The 22190-nt window shown below is 54.2% G+C and overlaps 1 protein-coding gene across 1 annotated transcript; it reads left to right on the top strand.

Moving 5' to 3' along the window:
* Positions 1 to 1865: 1865 nt before the first annotated feature.
* PEX6 (peroxisomal biogenesis factor 6) lies at positions 1866 to 20810 on the top strand. Its single transcript, XM_075707149.1, is given in 19 exon segments — positions 1866 to 2452; positions 2454 to 2721; positions 2723 to 2752; positions 2852 to 3012; positions 4154 to 4237; positions 5591 to 5693; positions 5888 to 6024; positions 6109 to 6220; positions 10431 to 10639; positions 11833 to 12025; positions 12402 to 12478; positions 12588 to 12720; positions 15155 to 15360; positions 15452 to 15513; positions 15961 to 16069; positions 17821 to 17937; positions 18554 to 18631; positions 19812 to 19951; positions 20278 to 20810. Coding segments are annotated over 19 exon segments (2943 nt in total). The 3' UTR covers positions 20415 to 20810.
* Positions 20811 to 22190: the final 1380 nt, after the last annotated feature.

Below are 22190 nucleotides of genomic sequence, written 5' to 3' on the forward strand. Positions count from 1 at the left end.
CTTGGCAGGGAAGTGCTCGCTGTTCTCCACATGTCGCTGCGGCAGTAGGAGCAGGGCAGCACATTCTTCTTGTCATTGCTTCAGATTTGATCCATCCTGAGATTAGTGGCAGCCAAACCCAGCCACGGCTCCTGCCAGTGTCGGTTCAGGCCAAGGCCGGTCACGACAACGTGACAGAAGAAACCTTGGCTTATGGCAATGGCTGCTGCTTGCTCACATCTCCACTGCTGCAGCGGGGTTGCCCATGCGAGACTCAGCAGCCATCTTGGTGACCGCACTGGGGCCTGACTGGCATGAACTTCCCTCTGTGAGGGGCCCTGGGGGTCCCTCAGCCACCACAGCTGGGTTTGCTCAGGTGGGAGATCCCTTTGATGTGGCTCGGGCAAGAGGAGTCAATAACATCAAAGCCACCGTTCAGCAGCCAGCGCTGCCGCAGCCTCACTTCAGTTCATTTGGGCTGCCACCCACCCTGGCACATCCAGATCTTTCCACCGTGCCATATGTACAACACTAGCTGGGGACTTAAGCGATCTGCTAAAGCAGTCATGGAAAAAGGGACGAGGAAAGGGAAAAGGGAATAAAATGGGATTATTTTGGCACGTCTCTCGGCTTTGACAGGATTGGAGGCTGACTGTCAGGCGTGCACATCTGGGAGTTGTAAGGGGGCAGTGGGGGTGTCCTGGTGATGGGCCCAGAACAGGCCGGAACAGAGCAGGCTGCAGGGCTGCATTTGCGGAAGCATCTTCACGGTGCCATTTTTGTACAGCTTAGTAATATCAGCTTCTAACTGGCATTTTGTCTCGGCCCATCCTCCCAAGCTGCTGGCTGGATTTTCAGACTGGGAGGTTAGGAAGCGAGTATGAATATTTTGCAAGCACTCCCTCGTGTGGAACTGGGCAGCGGGACACAGCGAGCAGCCCAGGAATGGGGAGGGGAAGCTGTAACCAGAAGCCTCACTCCTTCCTCTCAGTCCAACAGAGCCCCGTCTACCTGCGGGGTGACAAGCAGGGGTGTCTGGTTGCAGAATTAAAGAATCCGACGGGAGTTTGTTTTTCATTACTCACTTCTTGGATCACCCACAGGCACTTGGTAGAATGAGCAGCCCCTTCCCCAGAGCAAGCCAGGTTCTGGCAGAGGGCACATGGGCTGAGCAGAGGCTCCGACTTCCTCCAGGCCGCTCCTTTCCAAGGTTAGTTCAGCACTAACACCAACACAAGCACATTCTTATGAACCAAGTGCATGTATTCAGCCTGCCAAATCTCACCAGGCCGGCAGTGGTGAGGGCAACCTGTTCCGCTCTGGGTGCATGCCGCTTCCCTCTGACTCCACGCTCTGCTGGCGCAAGGCTCAGGGAGGGCAGGGCAGCAAAGGCCTCACCCACCTTTTCGGCCCATTCCCCCTCTCCCCCACCTTCCGCAGCCTCTGGCTGCGGTCCCCTGGAGCCTGAGGAGGACGGGGCCGGTGCCACCGCGCCGCCCTGTGCCCAGGCCGCCAGCCCCCGGCCGGGCCGGGGAGCGAGGCCTCGCCGGAGGCTCGGCCCTGAGGTGCGGTGGCCCCAGCCGCCGGGCGAGGCGCCGGCGCTGGCGGTGCCGCCGCGGCGGGGGCCGGCGCGGCCCGGAGGTGCGGCTGCTCCAGCGCCGCTGGAAGCGGGGCCGAGGAGGGGCGCTGCTGAGGGGAAGCAGCCGCTCTATGGCGCCCGCTCTGTGGTCGCCGGCCCCGCGGGGCCGCTCTGCACCGCCGCTCGATGGCCTTGGCGGAGCGGGAGGCGGCCCGGCGGGCCGCCCTGCGCCTGCGCGCCGCGCCCTCTCCAGCTGCGCGGCGGGGGCCGGTGCGCTCCGCTCCGCCCAGCTCGGCGCCGCGGCTCTATGGCGGTGGCGGTGCTGCGGCCGCTGGACGCCCCGCCGGCGGAGCTGGCGCCGGCCACCGCGCTGCTGCTGGCGCCGCCGCCGCTGTGCGCGGCGCTGCGCGGGCGGGGCGGCGGGCTGGTGCTGGCGGTGCGGCCGGCGGGGCGCGGCGGGGCGCAGGCCGTGCTGCTGAGCGCCGTGGCGCTGGAGGCGGGCGGGCGGCGGGGCGCGGAGCTGTGGCTGCGCGCCGCCCTGCTGCGGCGGCTGGGGCTGGCGGCCGGCCGGCGGGTGGCCGTGTGGCCGGTGCGCCGCCCGCCGGCGCTGGCCTGGGTGCTGCTGGGGGCGGCGGGGCGGGCGGGGCGGCCGGCGGGCGGCGCGGTGCTGGTGCGGCGGGGCGAGGCGCTGCCGGGGCCGGGCCCCGGGCCGGGCCCGCTGGTGCTGGAGGCGCGGCCGGCGCTCCAGGGGTTGCTGGGCAACGGCACGCGCACCGCCCTCGCCCCTCCGCCGCCCCCGCCGCCGCGGGAGCCCGCGCCCGCCGGCGCCCCCTGCCGGCGCCCCGCCGCGCCGCCCCTCGTCTCCCGCTTCGCCGCCGCCGCCCCCGGGGCGGGGGGGGGCGGCGGCGCGGCTGCGGGCGGCCCCCGCCGGCGGGTCGGGCGGCGGCGGGGCGGAGGTGTGGGTGAGCCGGCGCGGGCTGCTGGCGCTGGGGCTCTTCCAGGGGGAGTGGGTGCGGGTGGGCGCCGAGGGGGCGGCCCGCGAGCACCTGGCGGCGCTGCTGGCCCGCCCGCCGCCCTGGGAGTACCCGCGGGCCGCCCGCCGCGGCCCGGCCGACGGCGTCGCCCTGCTGGCCCCCGCCCTGGCCTTCAACCTGGGCTGCGACCCCCGCCGCCGCCGCGCTCCTCCGCCTGCGGGTGAGTCGGGGCCGGGCAGCCCCCGGGGGACGCGGAGGCCTCTGGGTCCGGGGGGCCGGGGGCGGCGGGGACTCACGGTGCGCCCTTTCCCCTCTGCAGAGGTACGAAATGTCCGGCGCCGCGGATGGGAAAGGCAGCCGGTCCGTGCTGTCCGTGCCCCCCTTCGCTAAGGAGCTGCACCTGGAGATCGTCTGCTCGCCGGCCTACAGCGCCCGGGGAGGCTACGACCTCATCCTCTACAAGCACTTCGAAACGCCCCGGTGAGCTGCGTGGGGAGGAGATGCCTTTCGGTTCGTGGGGCGTATTCGTGAGATGCACCCTCCCTGCGTATTCGTGGGACCCAGACCTGATACACGCTCATCACGTGCATAATCAACACCTTCATGCGGATGCTGAGTAGCTTTAGAACGTGCGCTTGTAGCCTCTTCTCCTCGTGAGCGTGCTTCGCTTGCGCGCAACATCTCTTGTCCTGTCCCTCGGAAGTCATAGAATCATGGAATCGTTTAGGTTGGAAAAGACCTTTAAGGTCATCCAGTCCAACCATTAACCTACACTACCAAGTCTACCATTAAACCAATTAAGGGTAGAGTAGCAACTTTGTGTTTCCTGGCTTGGTGGCTGCATTATTTTTAATGAAAGTAAAAACTAGGAATCATTAAGGTTGGAAAGGACCTCTAAGATCATCAGTCCAACCATCAACCCAACACCACCAAGCCCACTAAACCATGTCCCCAAGTGCCACGTCTACCCATTTTGTGAACATTTCCAGGGATGGTGACTCCACCACTTCTCTGGGCAGCCTGTTCCAATGCTTGACCACCCTTTCCATGAAGAAATTTTTCCTAATATCCAATCTAAACCTCCCCTGATGCAGCTTGAGGCCGTTTCCTCTCATCGCTAACTACTTATCTGCGAGCCTCCTTCCTTGTGATCTACCGCCCAATGCTGAGGGCTCCCAAGTGCTGCCTGCAAACCTCCATTCTGGGGCATGTTCGTAACCCCAGTTTTCAGCTTTGAATGAGATTTAGTAATCAGGAAACTGGATGTGTCGGCATCTTCCCTCATGACACCTGCCGTGAGCCTCTTTCATTTGGCTGTCAAGGGTTTCAGTTGGAATTATACTCAGCTGTTCCAGGGATAAGGAGACTATTTTGTCTGGAAGAGACGCTCTTTAATGACATTCATCTTCTGTACCATTCTCAGAAAGGTTCCCCTTAGTAGTCCCTTTAGTGTGCTAAATCTTTAAGTGGCTATGTGCAGTTTTATTTACAGGAAAGGAGTGAGTTGGTATGAATAGCTACATTCTTTTCTGTAAAAACGCATGTGGTATGGGGTGGGGATGACACAAGACCAGAAGGTTTTACTCTCTTTCACTGGTGAAACTCCCTGGGTTTTTTGTAGGCTTGTCCAGGAGGGAGACATCCTGTGTGTTCCAACATTTGGATATGCTGAGTTTTTAGAAGTAAATGCAGACAAATTCCTAAGGTAGGTGGCAACAAAGTGTGGCTCTATTACATGGGTACTGCAAGAGAAAAGATACTTTCCTGCTATTGACTCTCATGAAACAAGACAGTTTGTTCCATTCTGATCTGTCCCTGGGATTTAGAGCTTATTTGCCTCTTATTTTAGGGGGAAGAGGGAAATGGTTCTGTTGGATTATGCAGGGCTGCAGCTAAGCGGGAGGCCTCCCTTAGCTCGCTCAAATAGTCATGGAGGGAAGAAAGCAAAAAGAGTGAGAGAACCTGATGGGGAAAAAGAATGAAGAGGAGGGAAGGGGTGGCCTGAGGACAGCCAGTGACACATAAAGAAAGCAAAGTGGAAGTTGGGGTTGTCAGCGTGTGACAACCAACCATGTATAAGCCCTTACAGTTCACGTTAGAATAACTTTCTGTTTGGTCACCAATTCCGCCTGCCCTGGTTTTGCTCATATGGCTTTGAAACAGTTCTGTGCTAAATGAGAGAAAGTCACCTTTGTATCAGAGTAGGGGTGCTTGCAGCAGGATTTGGCTGGTGCTTCAGCTGTGTCACTGAGCGAACTGCCACAGGTAACGGAGGCATGCGATGCGAAGAATTGCCTCAAATCGTTCATGCAGGATATACCAGTGACATGTTGTAACACTGCTCAGCTCCACTATGTATTTTAAAATGTAATAGTTTTATAGCACCACTATGATGAGTATTTTCTAGCTGTTTCTCAGAGGGAGGCAGCACAAGTCTTCCATTTGTGGACTTATATATTAGCCCTGTGGCAAACCGGGGAAGACAGCAGAGTTCACAGGACCTAAAGAGCTTGAAACTGTGGTGGTGTGCAAGTGGTACAATTATTCAGAAGGTGGAGAAAATCCCGGAGGAAACCTCTGCAGATCCCTTAATCGGCCCAGTGGGATATCAATGTAGGAAGAAGTGTTTTTCCTGCGAGGTGTCCAGGGCAGGATGCTTGTAAGGCTCTCATGGTATTTGGGCGAGTCCTAGTCTGCAGCCTAGAGGACTCTGTGCCATAAGGTTTTATACGCTGCAGGTGAATCTCTGCGGAGTTGTAGTGAAGGAAGCGATGGCAGAAGAGGGAATGTCTTGAGCTTTTACATAGATGAAATAAGGTTAGGACAGCTGTACTTGTCGACTGAAGCCACCAGTGGAAGCTGTAACTGTTGACAGTCCTGTTGGTCTGTCTGGCCAGACAGTACAGCGGGGTCCATAAAGGATCCATGTGGGTCCTGGGAAAGGGCAAGAGTATCTCTGCTTAGCTGTGCCTTTCAGCTGTCTTCTTGTTGACAACAGTTTTGTTCCTGCCTTCAAGATCTCGACTCAACAATTTAGACTGCTTGTTTTTTCCCTTAGGTGGCCAGAGCTTTACTTCAAAGTGAGGAAGATTTTAGGCATGGTGGAAGGCGAGCAGTCTGAGGGTTACCTGGTGGACACCCAGAACACCTCTCTCTATCTGGTAAGATGTCAGTGGAGAGCAGGGAGGGTCTACAGGAGATCTGAGGCTGAAATTGCACTATCGATGACGGAGGTGCCTGTGGAGTCTTGTGTCTCCTGCCATTGAAAAATGGCATTTCAGGAAAGACTTTGTCACTTGGTACCTGTCTTTTCTCAGGTGGTGTTCCACAGAGTGCTATTTTCCCTCCCTCACAGGTGGGTTCAACAAACAGCGCTGTCCCATCTGCCCCAGCCTATAACAGCCACGAGTTCTGGAGCAGTTTGTCTCCTGCTGGACTTTCTGATGTCGTGAAGCAGCTCTGTGATGCTCTTCGGCCTCACCTGAACAGTCAGTGAGTTAGAATTGCTTCTTGCAAGCCCCAGGAGAGCTGGGACCCTGCTCCCCGGTCACTGGGAGAACTGCCTCTGTGTTACAGGGCAAGCGCACTGAGCGTGGCTGGCAGTGTTCTTCTCTCAGGGCCAAGTGGCAGTGGGAAACTGATGGCTGTCAGAGCTGTGTGTAGCTGCCTCAACCTCCACTTCTTCAAGGTAATTCCTCTTGCAGTCAGCTGATTGGTGGATTTACAACACACAAAGAATTATGGAAACATTCTTTAAGTTAGCCATACCAACACCCCTGCTGCAACTGTGACATGAGCCTACCCAGAAGCTGCTCCCATGCACGCATGCAGACGAAAGGAGTCTGAGTATGCTGAGCTTAGCAGCTCGCTCTGGCATGGATTATGACTGCTGGTGGGAAGAACATCAGAGCAACCGTTTGGATCAGCCTAAAGGTCTGTCTAGCCCCCTGGCCCATGTCTGAGACAGGCCAGTAACAGAAGCTCAGGAAGAGACCATAAGCATGAAGAGATGTTTCCTCTGGCATGTACCCTCCAGTGCTCTGGAATCAGTAATTTAGAGTTCTCTTGGCCCAGGGGGTGCGTTTTTTACTTTTCTTTACTGACTCTTGTTATTATTGCTGTCAGTCTGATGTACTTTACAGATACCGCGACACACAGTTGTATTTCAGCAGACTGACTTCCTGTCATTTGATAGGGCATTGAGTTGATACTACACCCCAGAGGGTGGCTGTAACTAAAATATACTGAGAGAAATTGGAGAGGTGATGAGAGCAGGAATTGCAGTGGCACTGGGTGTTTTCAATTGTCCCTGCACAGGTTGTACAAAAGGCATGTTGGAAAGTGAGGCAGAGATGATGCTGAGATCTTCTCTAGCTGGGTGAGAAGCCTAGAAAAGAAATGCAGCCCTTGGTTTGATAACAGCACATATGTTAGATCTGGTTCAAAACCTCACAGCCTGTAGAAGAGCTGCCCTGTAACTGTGTTCACATTCACCATCCCTCTCCCCACCCAAGAGCAAAAAAGCCCCAAAATCTGTAAGCAGCGCTTGGCTTCTGAAAGGGGAACAACATCAAAATGAAGTTTCTTTAGAAAGAAAGTGTTGGCCAAGATAAGGAAGTGTTACGTCTGCTGTGGAGGTGAATCCGTGACACCATGCCACAGCATGAGGCCACTGCATATAGATCGTATTGGGATGGGCTTGAGAAAAGTAAACGGAAAACAAAACAGATGTACAGCAGGGAAAGGGCAGTTGCTGGAAACAAAAGGCATCCTTCAAAGGGCACAAACCTGTACCAGGTTAGAGTGAAGGATAGAGTTAGCACACTCTGGGATGACTTCACTACTGGTGAAGAATCCATGTAGTTTTTGCAAGGAAGTCCTGTTCTGTAAACCTTCAGAAAGTTACTTGAAGGTGTTACCAAGCATGTGGTGAAGGTAACTTGACCAACACAGTCTGCTTGTGTTTTGAAAAGGCTCTTTGGGAAACTGAGAGGTGGTGGGATGTGAGCGAAGGTCCTGTCACGGATAAAGTGCTGGTTAAATGTTGGGAATGGCATGGGAGTGGTTGGTGGGTCTTCACAATCAGCAGTGGAGCTCTGCAGGCATCTGCACTGCGAGCTCAAGAAATGATCTGGGAAGGGGGGTGAACTGTGATGTGATGGTTTGTTGATAAGTTATTAAAGGTAAGAGAAAAGGGAGACAGACCCTCTAGTCTGTGGACTAGAGGAGAGCTTTAATGAGACCAAGTGACTGAGCAGTAAAATGGCAGGTAGAATTCACTGTAGTTAGTTTTACATGGAAAACGATAGATTTCAAGCTAACTGTCACCAGTCAGTATCAAGAATTTGGTTTTATGTCAATGACTCCATGAAAACTTGGGTTCTGTTCTCCATATATGTCAAAAGTCAGATCACATTTTTGGAAACAAACTCAAGAGTAGGTGCTGCTGTTGTGCAGATCCGTGTCTTGCCACAGCTTGGATATTGTGCACAGTTCTGGTCTCCCCACCGCAAAAGCATAAAGCTGAACTGGAAAAATTCAGAGGAGGAGGACACTGGAGAAGATTGGGGGTCTAGACCAGTTTCAGTATGGTGAACAGCTGAACAGGCTCTTCAGCTTGAAAAATAGAGAACTTGAGGAGAGTTTGATAGAGGTTTACAAGACCTTGAGTGGTCAGCAGAGAGTGGAAAGTGTTTACTTTTCTCTGTGCCAGCATGAGGCCTGGGGCAGTCAGGTGAAGCTAGTGGGAACAGGCAAGCTAAAGGAGGTGGTTCTTTGTGTAGGTAAGAGTATTTGGAGGAGAAATCTACCATTATGAAACCACATCTGACTGGGAAAATCCCTTTCGGTGGGAATGGTAGGTTCCTGGAGAGTACTGAGGGGAGAGGGTTATATGTGCTTACCCTTCCTTAAGCAGCCACTTGTGGTCATGCTTGGAAACAAAATAGCGGGCTATATGGACTCTTGGTCTGAACCAGCACAGCCATTCATATGTTCTTACAGCTGTGGCTGTACTGGGTAAGCTTCATGGCCAAAATGAGGTCTAGCCCTTTTCTCTGTCCAGCACTGGACATTCTGGGCACCAATGCAGCCTTCACTGACTTGATAAAAACACTATTTTCCTTCTGCACACCTCTTTTGTTCACTCTGACAGTCTGGGTGCACCCTGCAAATGCTTTAATCTCCTTGAATCTGTAGAGTTAGGTTTGCAAAAGTGAGGGGATTGGAAGTCACATGGTGACTTTTCTAGGAGAGTTTCTGAAACTCTGAAAGGACTTGGAAGAAGAAGAAAGATGGAAAGAAGAGAGCTGGAAGGTTCCTTTTTGTGGAAGGAAAACATAGGCTTGCTCCTTTTTTGTGGGTATTTTTAAAGCAAACTCATAGAAAACAAGCTAAGTGGTTTCAATATTTGGGTTTTCTTCTATTTAGAAGTTCGGTCCTGTTAAGTTGACATTGCTCCCTTTAGTTGTTCTTCTCGATCCAAGTAAAGCCGTAACAGTGGGTCAGTGTGGGAGGCGGATACAGCCTTGGCCACCTGCTGTGCAGCTCATCTTCTGGACATGATCCTTAGTGGTGTTGAGCTCTTACTCTTTTGCAGATGTGCCATAGATCTTGGGATCCAGTACAAGATTGCAGAGACTTCACAGTACCTTCAGATCCATGTGTAGGATGTGTTTGGGAGCACTGTGGCACTGCCATGTCCTGGCAGGTGGCCTCAGGTTCTAGTGTGACGTGCAAGGCTATAGCTCTGGTTTTGGCCTTGTCTGCTGCTTTTCAAGACTAATGCTCTTACTATTAAAACCAGAGGTATTTCCTGTCCATCTTATTCTCCTGTCCCAGCCTTTACACTCTCCCCTCCTTTTCTCGCTTACTGCAATGCTTACATTGCCATTCCACCTTCTCTTCCCTTCCTCTGACTGTTCTGCCTGCTCTCCTACCAGGATACAGTAATTCTTCCACACTGTAATCTCCACCACTTGATGATCAGCAGTTTTTTGTCCTTTCTCTCTGCCCTTCTGTACTTGCATACAGATACTGCTGACATTTGGCTGTGCCTGCCACAACCCTAACTCCTGTTCTTTTTTTTTTCTATAGTACACGGAGCACAGGAGTTCCTCTGCTCTGCGTCCCCGTCCTTACCCTTTATGTCGGCTCTTGAGGCTGTGGCATTCTTCCTGCTCCAAGCTACCCTTTCTGAGGATGAGGCCTAGGGAATCCCAGAGCTGATTTGGTCCCTGAGTAACCATGCAGCACCAGGAGGCAGCATTGCCTGTTTACAGCAGCATTCAAGCTGCTGTTTGAAGCTCACCAGTCACCTCTACCTTTTGGATGACTTCATCAAGTGTTTGCTTTGTAAACAGTGTCTGGGTCTCTAGCCACCTCTAACTTTTTCCCGTGCCGCCCCGCCCCCACCCCCCACCCCTTACCTTCTACCTTTCTCTTGCACTTTGAGCTTTTGTGGCACTGGGTTGAATAGTTTCTGAGCCTCCCTTTCCACTCTTTGCACTGTTCCTCTGAGGCACCTTGTTCTCCCTGTCTTGGCCTCTTCCACAGCTTTCCCATCCCTTCCAGCTTAGGTTGCTGAGCCATGATGTCCACTGTATTGACTTCTCCAGACCCTTGGCCTCACCTCTTTCAGACAAGATCCTCCTGCCCCCCTCACCTCCTGCAGAGAAGCAAGAAACAGCCATTTTTCCATGCCAGAGAGTCCTCAATGTGTCTATTTTGAGTATGTTCTGAATGTGTCTATTTTATGTCTCTGGGAAACATCCACTTAGATCTCCTTTCAGCTGTGGATTGCCCATGGAAAGCTTTGTGGAAGTGAACGTTGTCCTGGGTCCCCCAGCTGTCCGTGTTGCAACCGCTGCAGACTGTGTGTTGTGTGGTCTGTCTCACAGGTTGATTGCGTTAGTTTGTGCAGTGACACCAGTGGAGCCACAGAGGAGAAAGTACAGATGGCCTTCGCCCAGGCCCAGCAGTATCATCCATGTGTGCTTCTGCTGAAAGACATAGAGGTGCTTGGCAGAGACCGGGACAGGCTAGGAGAGGACGCCAGGGTCATCGCTACTTTGAGACAGCTGCTCCTGGACAGAGACCCAGCACTGAGGTACGGACCCCGCACGTTTGCTGTGGGTATCTGAGGTGATTGTTTGCTTCTGCCATTCCTAGGGCAGCAGTCACCGTTACATCAAGGTGACTGGTTACTAACATGCCCTGTTTTACTTTTTAATCTGGTGGAGTCTCTCCAAGACTTGCTTTGTTTATTTCAGAGGGCCCTTGTTCTTCCAGCTTAGTGGCAGAGGGAATCGAGAAGCTTTGTTGTCTGAAGCTGGTTTCTGAGTTGTTCAGAGGAGCAAACCCGGTGTGTTTGCTGTGAGGCATGCCAAGGGGGTCACAGGGACCCCGGGAAAGCAGCTGGATCCCAGGAGAATCTTGAGGCTGATGACAAGTACCAGGGTGCAGGGAAGGAGACATCAGGTGAAGAAATAAGATGTCACTTGAAGGGCCTTGACTTGGAGACAGCTCACAAAGCAGTTCAAGGGAAAGCTGGAGGAGAGTGGCTGCAAGACACCTTGGCCAGTATGTGCGCATTTCTCAGGGGAAAGGCTAACCATTGGAGAGTGACTTGCTGGTGAAGGGTCTGGAGCACAGGTCTTAGGAGGAGTGGCTGAGGGAACTGGGGTTGTTTAGCCTGGAGAAGAGGAGGCTGAGGGGAGATCTTATCACTCTCTACAACTACCTGAAAGGAGGTTGTAGTGAGGTGGGTGTTGGGCTCTTGTCCCACGTAACAAGTGATAGGACGAGAGGAAATGGGCTCAAGCTGCGCCAGGGGAGGTTTAGATTGGATATTAGGAAAAATTTCTTCAAGGAAGGAGTAGTCAAGCACTGGAACAGGCTGCCCAGAGAAGTGGTGGAGTCACCATCCCTGGAAGTGTTCAAAAAACGGCTAGACGTGGCACTTGGGGACATGGTTTAGTGGGCTTGGTGGTGTTGGGTTGATGGTTGGACTGATGATCTGAGAGATCCTTCCCAACCTTAATGATTCCTAGTTTTTACTTTCATTAAAAAATAATTCAGCCACCAAGCCAGGAAACATGAAATTACTACTCTACCCTTAATTGGTTTAGTGGTGGACTTGGTAGTGTTAGGTTAATGGTTGGACTGGCTGATCTTAAAGGTCTTTTCCAACCTAAATGATGCTATGATTCTATGATTCTATGACTTGGTGTGGGTGCTGGCAACGTAAGATGGAAGCTTCTGTAGAGCTGAGACCATGCACTGTCGCTCTTTTCTCAGTAGCCACCCTGTCCTGGTGATTGGCACAACCTGCAAGCCCCAGGATGTTCCTATAGACGTGCGGACTGCTTTCCTTCACGAGGTGAAAATTGAAGTCCCTTCAGAAGAGCAGAGGAGGTCGATGCTGAGCATGCTGACTGCCAGTCTGCCTCTGGGCAAAGAAGTGAGCCTATCCAAGCTGGCCTGCAGGACTGCAGTGAGTGAAACCACAGCAGCATTTGGAGATGGGCAGGCCGGGAGTACTGGGCCAACCTCCCCTACCTAGCCATGGTAGGAAGGGGGCAATTCCCACAGCCCAGTCAGCTTCTTCAGTGGCTAACCCTGGTCCTCAGGTATCAGCTTTAATGGCAGATTTCTAGTGCCTAAGGACTGCACACCTTTCGCAGAGGTGTTGGCTGATGCTCAGCTCTGCTAGAAGACAGAGCCAATAGAAGAAAAGGCTAGAGCCTTTAACCAGGGCACAGAAGCTCAAACAACAGCTCTGTGAGGAATTTTTCCCCATACACCTTTTATGGCCTAGCTGGAGCTGTGGTCAGGGACTGAACTGATGCTTTTTGTTTCTGCATTCACAGGGTTTTGTGCTGGGAGATTTCTGTGCCTTGTTGTCCCACAGCAGCCGGGCTGCTTGTACCCGCATCCAGGCCTTGAGGTAGCACAGGCAACAGGGCAGGAGGAGCGGGAGGGCAGGGGCTGCAGCCAGCCTGATAATGCCAGGAGTGGGGCAGAGCCTGAGTCCTTCCTTTCTCTTTCCTCGCCAGTTTTCCAGGTGGACTGAGTGAGGAAGTGGAGAGAGATTTTTGCACTGCTGGGTTCCCAGTGCTTGAGGAGGATTTTAGTGTTGCGCTGGACCAGCTGCATGACGCCCACTCACAGGCAGTGGGAGCCCCGAAGGTAGGATGCTGGGGCAGAGGAGGGGGGGGTTGGTTCTCTAGAGCTGATATGGCTCAAGATACCTCTCACAGACCTCACCTGACGGGGCTGTGCTCTAGCACGTCACTTCCTGATGTGTCCTTCCACATATTCCCCCAGCCTTGGGTGGGAAACAGTCCCACTGTGGGCTTTCCCTCACTAGTGTTTTTCACCCTCTTGGCTTTGAATTTGGGCAGGGAAGCCCTTGCTGCTCTAGTTGGAGACGGCTCAATTGGCTAGTGCCATAGGGGTGCCAGCTGTGTAGCTCAGCCTTTTGAGAGGCAAAGGCAACCGCAGGCTGGCTCTCCAACTGACCTGGCGTATGGGAACAGAGAGGCACAAGCTGGTGAGGGAGTTTCCCCAGATGTGTGAGAAGCCTTGTACTTGATCCCTGGCCTTGGACACTGCTCGAGCTGGCATGGGCTTTTCTGACAGCCAGGTAGTTTGTAGAGCTTGGGGATCCTTCAGGGAAAGGGACATGGAGTGTCAGAGAAAACCAGCAGAGTCAGCTTCTTGGAAGGGGCGTGATCTGCCTCCGGCAGCTCGGCACCTAGGGAAGCAGCATTTGGGGTGACTGTTTTTGCCAGGTAACGTGGTGTTAGGACCAAGCGAAGTGATCGGAGCCTCTTCTCCATGCCTTTGAGTGGAAATGACTGAGCCCAGCACGGGACAGGAAATGCTAGCCTTGGAGCAGTTACTCTAGCACCTTCCCCAACCTCCCACTTGCAGTTCTGCCCTAGCAGGATGACACCTTGCTGGTGTCATCATCCAGAAGCTACTCTGGGACTTCATTCATTCATAAATTTACTAGAGACTGAAACTTGAGGTGTGTTTGCCAAGTTTGCTACAAGATAAATAATAACCGCAGAACATGCTCAGCAGTGAGCTGTGTGAATGGGAGCTAACTTTGTTTGTATTTTGCAATCCTTTATCAATTTCTTAGTAATTGGCTGCAGTTCAGAAAGCACATTAGCAGACCTGGATACTCTCAACATATGTAATTTTCAATTCCCTGCTTGCATTTTCTGGTTAGTCACGCATTTGTTTGCAGTTACAGCTTGAGCCTCCTAGAGAGAACTAATTTCAGACCTCCAGTTACTAACAGTGTCTGCCACATGTCCTAGACTTAAGATGTGCTCCTCTAAAAAAAACCTTGCTGCAGTTTTCCAGCAGATGTCTGTAGAGCTTTTTCTAGCGAGGCAGTATAAGCAAGAGTGCAGAGGAGAGGGCAACTCTTCCATTCATTGGCACTGAAGAAGGAGGGCCTGTGACCTTTTGCTTTAAAAGACTTTTTTTCCCTGGAAATCCTTATCTTGTCTGACCTGATTTTCCTGGTGGACTTGCTGGACAGCTGGAGAAATAGCATGAGATAACATCATCTCAAGTAGCGAAGGAATGAGAGCCAAATTGGCTGAGGGGGAAGAATTTTACTCTAGCCTATTTTTGAACTCCCCATTTGGGCTGGCACCTGTTCCCCACCCAGCCAGCAGCTGGGGGAAGTGTTTTGGGGCTTTGCTTTCTCTGCACGTTCCCAGGAGAGCTGCTCTGACTCTTGGGAGGATCTGACATGCAAACTGTGGCATTCCTGCTATTTCTAAAGCTGTGAGTAGAGCAGCAGCATCCTCCAAGGTTGTTTTGCTCAGCATAAAATAACGAAAGTGGCATGGCTCACACCTCTCAAGTTTGCTGTCTTTCCTTTCTTCGCAATGATCCCTTGCATATTTGCAGTTGACCCCATCCCTATCTGTTTCTTGTAAGCATCCATGGACTTTGTTCTTGCATCCCCCCTTTCAAAAGCAGCTAAGTTTCTGTACAGTGTCCTCCAGGATATCTGTCTCTCGCATCCTCCTTCACATGACAGAGGTCCTAGTAGCCCAGGTTTTGTCGCTCTGGTGTGAAGCCCTTGCACAGTCTCACCACCCTGGGGGACAACGTGCCCTGAACACAAGTAGCTCATAATTGCTAGGTCTGGGTTTCTTTTTTTCTTCCCCCCCCCCGCCCCTCCCAATTTTTACCTTCCCTCATCTGTCCCAAGGGCTGTCTGAAACAGGGCTCTCTCTCCCCAGAAAACTGCAGGCAACCCTGGCAGATAGTTTTCCTGGGGTATTTTTGCTGACAGGTGATATGAGGTGCAACAGAGGATTGGAGATGAGGCGGCACACAGCAAGCACAGCTTGCCTGGGGACACGTGCAGTTTGTTTTCCCCATTGCAAATCTCAGGAGAGCCGAAATGTGGGTGCTGGGGGATCCCACAGCAGGGATGTCTGGGCGGTGCAGTGTGGGGCTGACTTGCTGCATAGGCAGACACAGCTGATGGCACAAGGGGCTGATGACTAGTACCCCACTGGAGCAAGAGCTGCCCAGGCCTGCTCAGGAAGAAGTGCTGTGCTGACAGGGACTCTTTCTCTCTTGGCAGATCCCCTCCGTGTCCTGGCAGGATGTTGGTGGGCTCCAGGAGGTGAAGAAGGAGATCCTGGACACTATCCAGTTGCCCCTGGAGCACCCGGAGCTGCTGTCATTGGGTCTGTGCCGCTCTGGTCTGCTGCTGTACGGGCCTCCAGGGACAGGGAAGACCTTGCTGGCAAAAGCCGTGGCAACCACGTGCACCATGACGTTCCTTAGGTGAAGAGTTGGGGGTCACACAGTGGGGCTGACTTTCTCCTGGCAGTGGATGGGCATGCTCTAAATGGCTCCCTCTTCTCCTGCCCCACAGCGTGAAAGGGCCAGAGCTCATCAACATGTATGTTGGGCAAAGCGAGGAGAACGTGCGTAACGGTGAGCAGATGCGTCCTGCTCCTGCATGTGGGAAGATGGGGCTTTTCTGTGGTGCTGGAGGCAAGGAGGTAGTGCTTAAACCCCTCTTCCCAACTCCCACCCACAGCTGCCAGCAAGGGCATGAACCCAACTGTCTCCTACACCCGGCCTGTTCCCTGCCTCGCTGCAGCTTCCCCTCCTGCTCTCTCAGCTCCTGCTGCTCTTGTCCCTGGTGTTCCTGATGGGACAGCAGCCCCTCAAAGACACAGCTGAGCCTAAGGGCCTGTCACGCTGTGTGCTGCCTGACCCCACTCCCATTGAGTCCCTCAGGCAGGAGCAGTTGGTGGTGGTGAGGCAGTGGGCAGCTGGTTTCCATCCACAGCTCTTCCCTGCTGGTGATGTAGCAGGTCCTGTTGCTGTTGACTGCTCCTCCAGGTCTTTCTCACCTTTTGTGCTGTCTCCTCCCAGTGTTTGCCAGAGCCAGGGCAGCTGCTCCCTGCATTATCTTCTTTGATGAACTGGATTCCCTGGCCCCCAGTCGTGGGCGGAGTGGTGATTCAGGGGGCGTCATGGACAGGTCAGTGAGCATCATGCATCCTTGGGAAAGCAGCATACCTGCCTCAGCTGGGGGGCTGCACAGGATTGCCCTGCGAGGCAGAGTCCATCCCAACTCTCTTTCTCTACCTTTTCCCTCCCTGCTCCCTTCAGCTCCACTGCATGGCCTGTCTGCTCTCTCTGGACATTAGTGCTGCTGTTTGCATTGCCACAGATTCCCCGATTGCCCAAGCTTGTTGTGCAAACATTTGGTTAAGACAGAGTCTCTTCCAGCTGCTTCTGTGGCTGCCAACTGCTCCCTTTGGCCTTTCCAAGGCCATCCTTCACAGACCTGCCATGCTCTCCTATTAGCTGCTGTTTCCCTGCGCTGGGAAACCTTTCAGCTGCCTCTGGTAGAAGCAAACTATGTACAGCTTGGAGATACCCAGAAACAGGGTTATTTCCCCCAGGCCTCTTCTGCTGAGCTGATAGTCCCCATCCAGTCTTCCTCTCCATCCACGAAGTGTTCTGCAGAGTTTTCCAGTGACACCATGTGCCCCCAGCATCCATCTTCACACACACAAACCAGCAGCTCTGGAAGGGTCTGGGTATGGTGCCCATTGGTTGCCTCAGGTGATCCCAGAACCAGACAGAGATATCCATGTTCCAGGAGGTCTGTGCAGCACTGAAGTACTGTGCTGCCAGACCAGCTTAAGCCCTGTGGCCGCAGAACTGGATCTGCAATGTTAACCATTCACCACCCTGAGGACTGGTTGGCAGCATCACTGGCCTGCCAGGGTGTCCCCAGCATGGACTGACAGGGCAGTCTTGCAGCTGAACTTGCTGAGCAGTGGCACACAGCGGGGAGGGCTAGGATCAGCCAGCACATCCGAGTGGGGAACCTGAGCCATAGCCACGCCCTGCCTGTTGGTCTGTGTGGCCAGTGTCTGATAGCAATTATAAGCACATGTGGCCATCCTGGAAGGGTTCAGAGCCAAGAACAGGCCTGAAGGACTCTCTTGGTACCAGGCGTTTGCACTCACTTTGCAATGAGCCCACATGCTCACTGGCTGTGCTCAGAGAAGTCTGGATGGCTGTGTGTCATGGTTTAGCCCCAGCCAGCAACTAAGCGCCACGCAGCTGCTCGTGCACTCCCCCTACCCTGATGGGATGGGGGAGAGAATCGGAGGAGTAAGAGTGAGAAAAACTCCTGGGTTGAGATAAGAACAGTTTAATAATTGAGGTAAAGTAAAATAGTAATGATAATAATATACAAAGCAGGTGATGCACAATGCAATTGCTCACCACCCGCCGACCAATACCCAGACAGTTCCTGAGCAGCGATCGCTGCTCCCCGGCCAACTCCCCCCAGTTTCTATACTGAGCATGACGTCATATGGTATGGAACAGCCCTTTGGCCAGTTTGGAGCAACTATTCTGGCTGTGCCCCCTCCCAGTTTCTTGTGCACATGGCAGAGCATGGGAAGCTGAGAAGTCCTTGACTAGCATAGGCAGCACTTAACACACTGATGTTTCAGTTGTTGCTATCAGCATTCTTCTCCTACTAAATCCAGAACACAGCACTATGCCCGCTACTAGGAAGAAAATTAACTCTATCCCAGCCAAAACCAGGACACTGTGTTAGGGCTCTTCAGAGAAGAGAAGTGTGAGCTGAAGTCCAAGACATAGACCTGCCAATGGCCTTGCTTATTCCTCTTCTCGTTTGGTGGCTGAGGGTGAGAGCAGGTGACTTGCCAAGGCCTAGTCGTGAGCATCCTGTCTTGCTCCCTGCAGAGTTGTCTCGCAGCTCCTGGCTGAGCTTGATGGCCTTCATTCCACCAGAGAGGTATTTGTCATTGGAGCTACGAACAGGCCTGACCTCCTGGACCCAGCTCTGCTCCGGCCAGGCAGGTATGTCGCATCATACCCTGCCTCAATCCAGGGTAGTTCCCTGGAGCCCGTCAGGCAGTGATGAGCTGGACTGTGTCCCCATCACGTTCCCTCCACAGAGGCTGTTCCTCAAGCCCCCCAGCCCTGGTTTGTGGGGCAGATAGGAAGCCAAGGGGAGGCCAGTGCCTATGGCTGTAACAGCAGCACAAGATACCACTGCTTGTTATCCCCCAGCACTCTGGTTGTCACCCCAGCAGCAGACCAGGGCAATAAGGGGCCTGCCCTTGCAGCAAACTGGCGGGAGGAATTGGTCCCCCAGGGCCGGTTCTGCAGAGCTGCCCCCCAGCCTGTCCTCATGCCTGCGGCTTGCCCATCCTAGGGCAGGACTTTGTATCTGCTGTTGGTGGACCTCACGTGGTTCCTGTCAGCCCATTTCTCCAGCCTGCCCTGGTCCCTGTGAAGAGCAGCCCTGCCCTCCAGCACATTGACTGCTTCCCCCTCAAGTTTTGTGTCATCCACAAACCTGGCAGCAAAAGGAGCTGCCCCAAGGCCACCCTTCAGTTTCCAGCGCACAGGGCTGAGCACCGGTGGCAGGTTTGTCTTGGCCTGTTCTCAGCTGCCTCTTCTCTGCTGACAGGTTTGACAAGCTGGTCTATGTGGGCATAAACGAAGACCGGGAGTCACAGCTGCAGGTGCTGAGCGCCGTCACCAGGAAGTGAGTGACCCTGTGCTCTCGCAGCAGCCTTCCACCACCCTCCAATGGGTCACAGCCTTCTTGGGGTTGATGCATAGCATGCTCCAGCTTGGCTTCATGTTTGAGCCCTGGGGAGCACCCGAGTCACTGACCCACAGCCAGCAGGTAGGGGAAGAGGATGGTGCAACTTCCAGAACCAGAACTGGGGCTGGTTTTCCTACAAGATGGGAGCAGCTCAGCTGGCTGTCCAAGTGGAGGGGTTGGTAGAGTTCTCCAGTCACTGTGCCCATATGATCTTTTTGAGGAGCTCAGCCAGATCCTAACAGTGTGATGGGACTGCAGCACACCAATATGGCAGGAAGCTCCCATTTGCTTCCTACAAGAGTTCCCCTAGCACATCTGCTGTTTCCAGGTCCAAGGGTGAAGGCAGCTCTGTTTGTCTCACTGCCTCTCCTCCTGCGATGCTGAGGGGTGTTCAGCCTGTGCTCTGTGTGTCTTTCCACACACTGGTTGTGTGGGATCACCAAGCAGTGGGGTTTGGCTGCTTCCCCAGCTGCTCTGAGCTCCTGAAAACATCTCTGGAGAGAGAAAAGCAAGCCCTGCAATTCAGGGTGAGCAGCTGCCGGGTGAGCAGCTGTGAATCTGCCTCTGCAGGGGCTTTCTGTCATGGATAGCTGTGATCGCTGCTGCCTTTGACAATAAGCTAGCAGGAGAGGTGAGAGCGTGGGCTGGCTGCGAGCATCTTTTCACACCATGTGACTTGGCAGTCATGCCCTCCAGCCAGGACCGTGCTGCTGTTCATGCTGAAGGAGGCTCGCTGTCTGCAGTGTGGCTCTGATGGGATCGTTTGGTGTTACAGTGGTTTGTGCTGTCTGTAATTAGATGTGTTCTTATCCAGCCCTGGCTGTAGGCTCTTCCCAAGCATGTGGAGCACTTAATTTCTGAGTGAGAACTCAAAGTTGCCTTTGATCCTACTTAGCAGGAGAGAGGACCTTGCTGTGGGGATGTTTCAAAGAGAAGTGACTGCATTGAAAAAACAAACCAACCATCCCCTTTGATTTTTTTGGAGCATGCAGAGCACAGTCCACAAGCGCCTAAACATGGGGCCTCTGATTCCTCTTGCCCAGTCACGCTGGCAGCCGCACCTCTCCCGGTCTGTTTTTCCTGTGGCTTTTAGACCTGTAGTTTTCTCTCTTGGCAGGTTTAAACTGGATCCTTCCGTGAATCTCACCACCATCCTAGAAAAATGCCCGGCTCAGCTGACGGGAGCAGACATCTATGCCCTGTGCTCAGATGCCATGATGTGTGCTGTCAAACGCAAGGTGGAATGGATCGAGGAAGGTAGGAGCCCAGCCCTTGCCTGTCCCACGTATTGGGATGGCCCAGCACAGGGGCAGAGAGGAGTTACCAATGCTGGTAACTGGGCTTTGTGAGAAGAGCCTCGATGGCTTTGGGACCACGTGTGAATGCTAGGCTCTGGGTTACTGGCAGGCAGGCAGTTTCTGTGGGTGTGATCATCTTCCCCTCCAATGCTTGGTTGGCCCCAGGGGGAAGGAGAGAGACACAGGTTTTCCTTCCAGTCTCTGGTGGCTGGAGAGGGGGTTGTTGGATCTTGCCAGCCGCCCCTGTGCTTGGCTCTCAGTCTTTTCCTGTTCCCTCTCATGCAGGGCTGGATACTGAGACCTCTGCTCTGATCCTGACCATGGAAGACTTCCTGCAGGCTGCTGTAAGGTTGCAGCCGTCAGTCTCTGAGCAGGAGCTGCTCAGGTACAGACTCATCCAGCAGAAGTTTGCTGCCTGCTAATGCTCAGCAGAGCTGGGACTGGAGGAGTGATGGGGACAGTGTGTTAAGGGGTGCAAGAGAACAGGCACAAACAGGCACCTACCTGCTTTTCTCTGATGTCTCCTGGACCCCCCCCTTTTTCAAGCTTGGGTGAAAAAGTGGCTGTGCAATTTCTTGAGCCAAAGCCTGGTGGAAGTGCTGCTCTGCTCAGCCAAGCTGGCGGTGGGTTCTCTAAGGGTCCCTTACATCTCGGTGAGCACTTTGTGGCTGCCAGGAGCACACTGGGGTGACTTCCCCACAGGGAGGAAGCCAAGTCTCATGGTTGTGGGCACTGCAGGAGTGTCTCCATGGGTGACAGACCATGGCTGGGGGAGCAAGGCCCAAACAGCACCCGGTTTGGCAGCAAGAGCGGGGCTGGAGGCAGTTGCTTGTTGGGGTGTCAGCCCCCAGTGAGGGGTGCTGGCTGGAGGGCAGCAGGACCCAGGGTACTGCTGCTGCAGCTGGCCTGGGCTCAACATGGTCTCTCTGAATAAATACAGGTTTTTGGCACTAGGTCTTCACTGCCTGGCCTCAGGTCTTTGCTTGCTGATGGTGTTGGTGGGCTCAGGAAGGTCCCTGCGAACCCCTGGCTGGGCTGGGTGTTGCAGAGAAACCAGTGTCCTGCAGGTGGAGGTGGGATCACACCTGCAAATGGGGCTGGGGGGTCACCCTCATCCAGCAAAGGTTGCCAGAATGGCTGGAGCCCATGGCGGATGAGGAGAGGCCAAGGGAGTGGGGTTTGCTCAGCTGGGAGCTGAGCTCCCTCTGCGGAGGGAGCTGAGTTCTTCCTGGAGGTGCTGGGTGACAGGACAAGAGGCAGTGGGGGCAAGTGGCAACAAGGGATACTAATTCCCACCGGATACTAGGAAAAACGTGTCACAGGGAGAGGGAGGACTCTGGCCTTGGAAATACCCAACCCTTGGCTGGAGCAGCCCAGAGCTGCCCTGTTTGCACTAACCTGGGCCAAGCGTGCGTTGGCCCAGACTCCCCCCTCCCCGAAGTCTTGTCTCATCTCCCTCTGCAGCCTCACGGCAGCTGCTGCCATGATTGCATGTGCCCTGCTTCCCAGCCTTTGACAAGGATGCCAAATAAATCCCCACTTGAGCTGTGTGTGGCGGCTGGCCGGCTGGCAGCTGCCTCTACCAAGTCCCTGCAGCTGCTGGTGGGGCTCATGGGCAGCCCCGCGTTCAGCCAGGGGCCCGTGCGTACCCCAGCCCAAGGGGTCATTGCTGCCAGGCTTTGCTCCACTGCTGCCTGCACTGAGGCTGCTGGCAGCCGTGTCCCTGAGCCAAGCGTGCCTGTCGAGGACCAGCTCCCCACCGAGCTCCTCCCCCAGGGGCTGGTTCTCCAGCAGCTGCAGGTGTTTCGTGCATGAAGACCCAGCTGACGCGTGCCTCAAGCCCTGTTGCTCTGGCTCTGGCATCCGAGCGTGTTCAGGCAGCGCCGTCCCTGACCGCAACACGCTGCTGGATCTGGCCACCACCTCTTCCCCCGGGCGAGCAAGGAGGGAGCTGCAGCCACAGCAAAAGCGCTGGTGGGGTGTGTGAAGCTTCCCTGCCCTGGGAGCTGCGACGGGGGGTGGGGGTGGGCACCCCTGGATGGGGCTGAGGGCTGGCAGAAAAAAAAGGGGTCAGAACCTGATTGGGGGCTTGCAAGGGAGAAAACCAGTTGTAGTACACCCCTGTGAGTGGTGCTGCAGTGGGCTTGGCAGCGATGTGCAGCCACCCAGGAGCCAACCCACCATTGCCTCTACTTCAG

Source organism: Pelecanus crispus, chromosome 3 (genome assembly GCF_030463565.1).
Source record: "Pelecanus crispus isolate bPelCri1 chromosome 3, bPelCri1.pri, whole genome shotgun sequence".
Taxonomy (NCBI): Eukaryota; Metazoa; Chordata; class Aves; order Pelecaniformes; family Pelecanidae; genus Pelecanus; species Pelecanus crispus.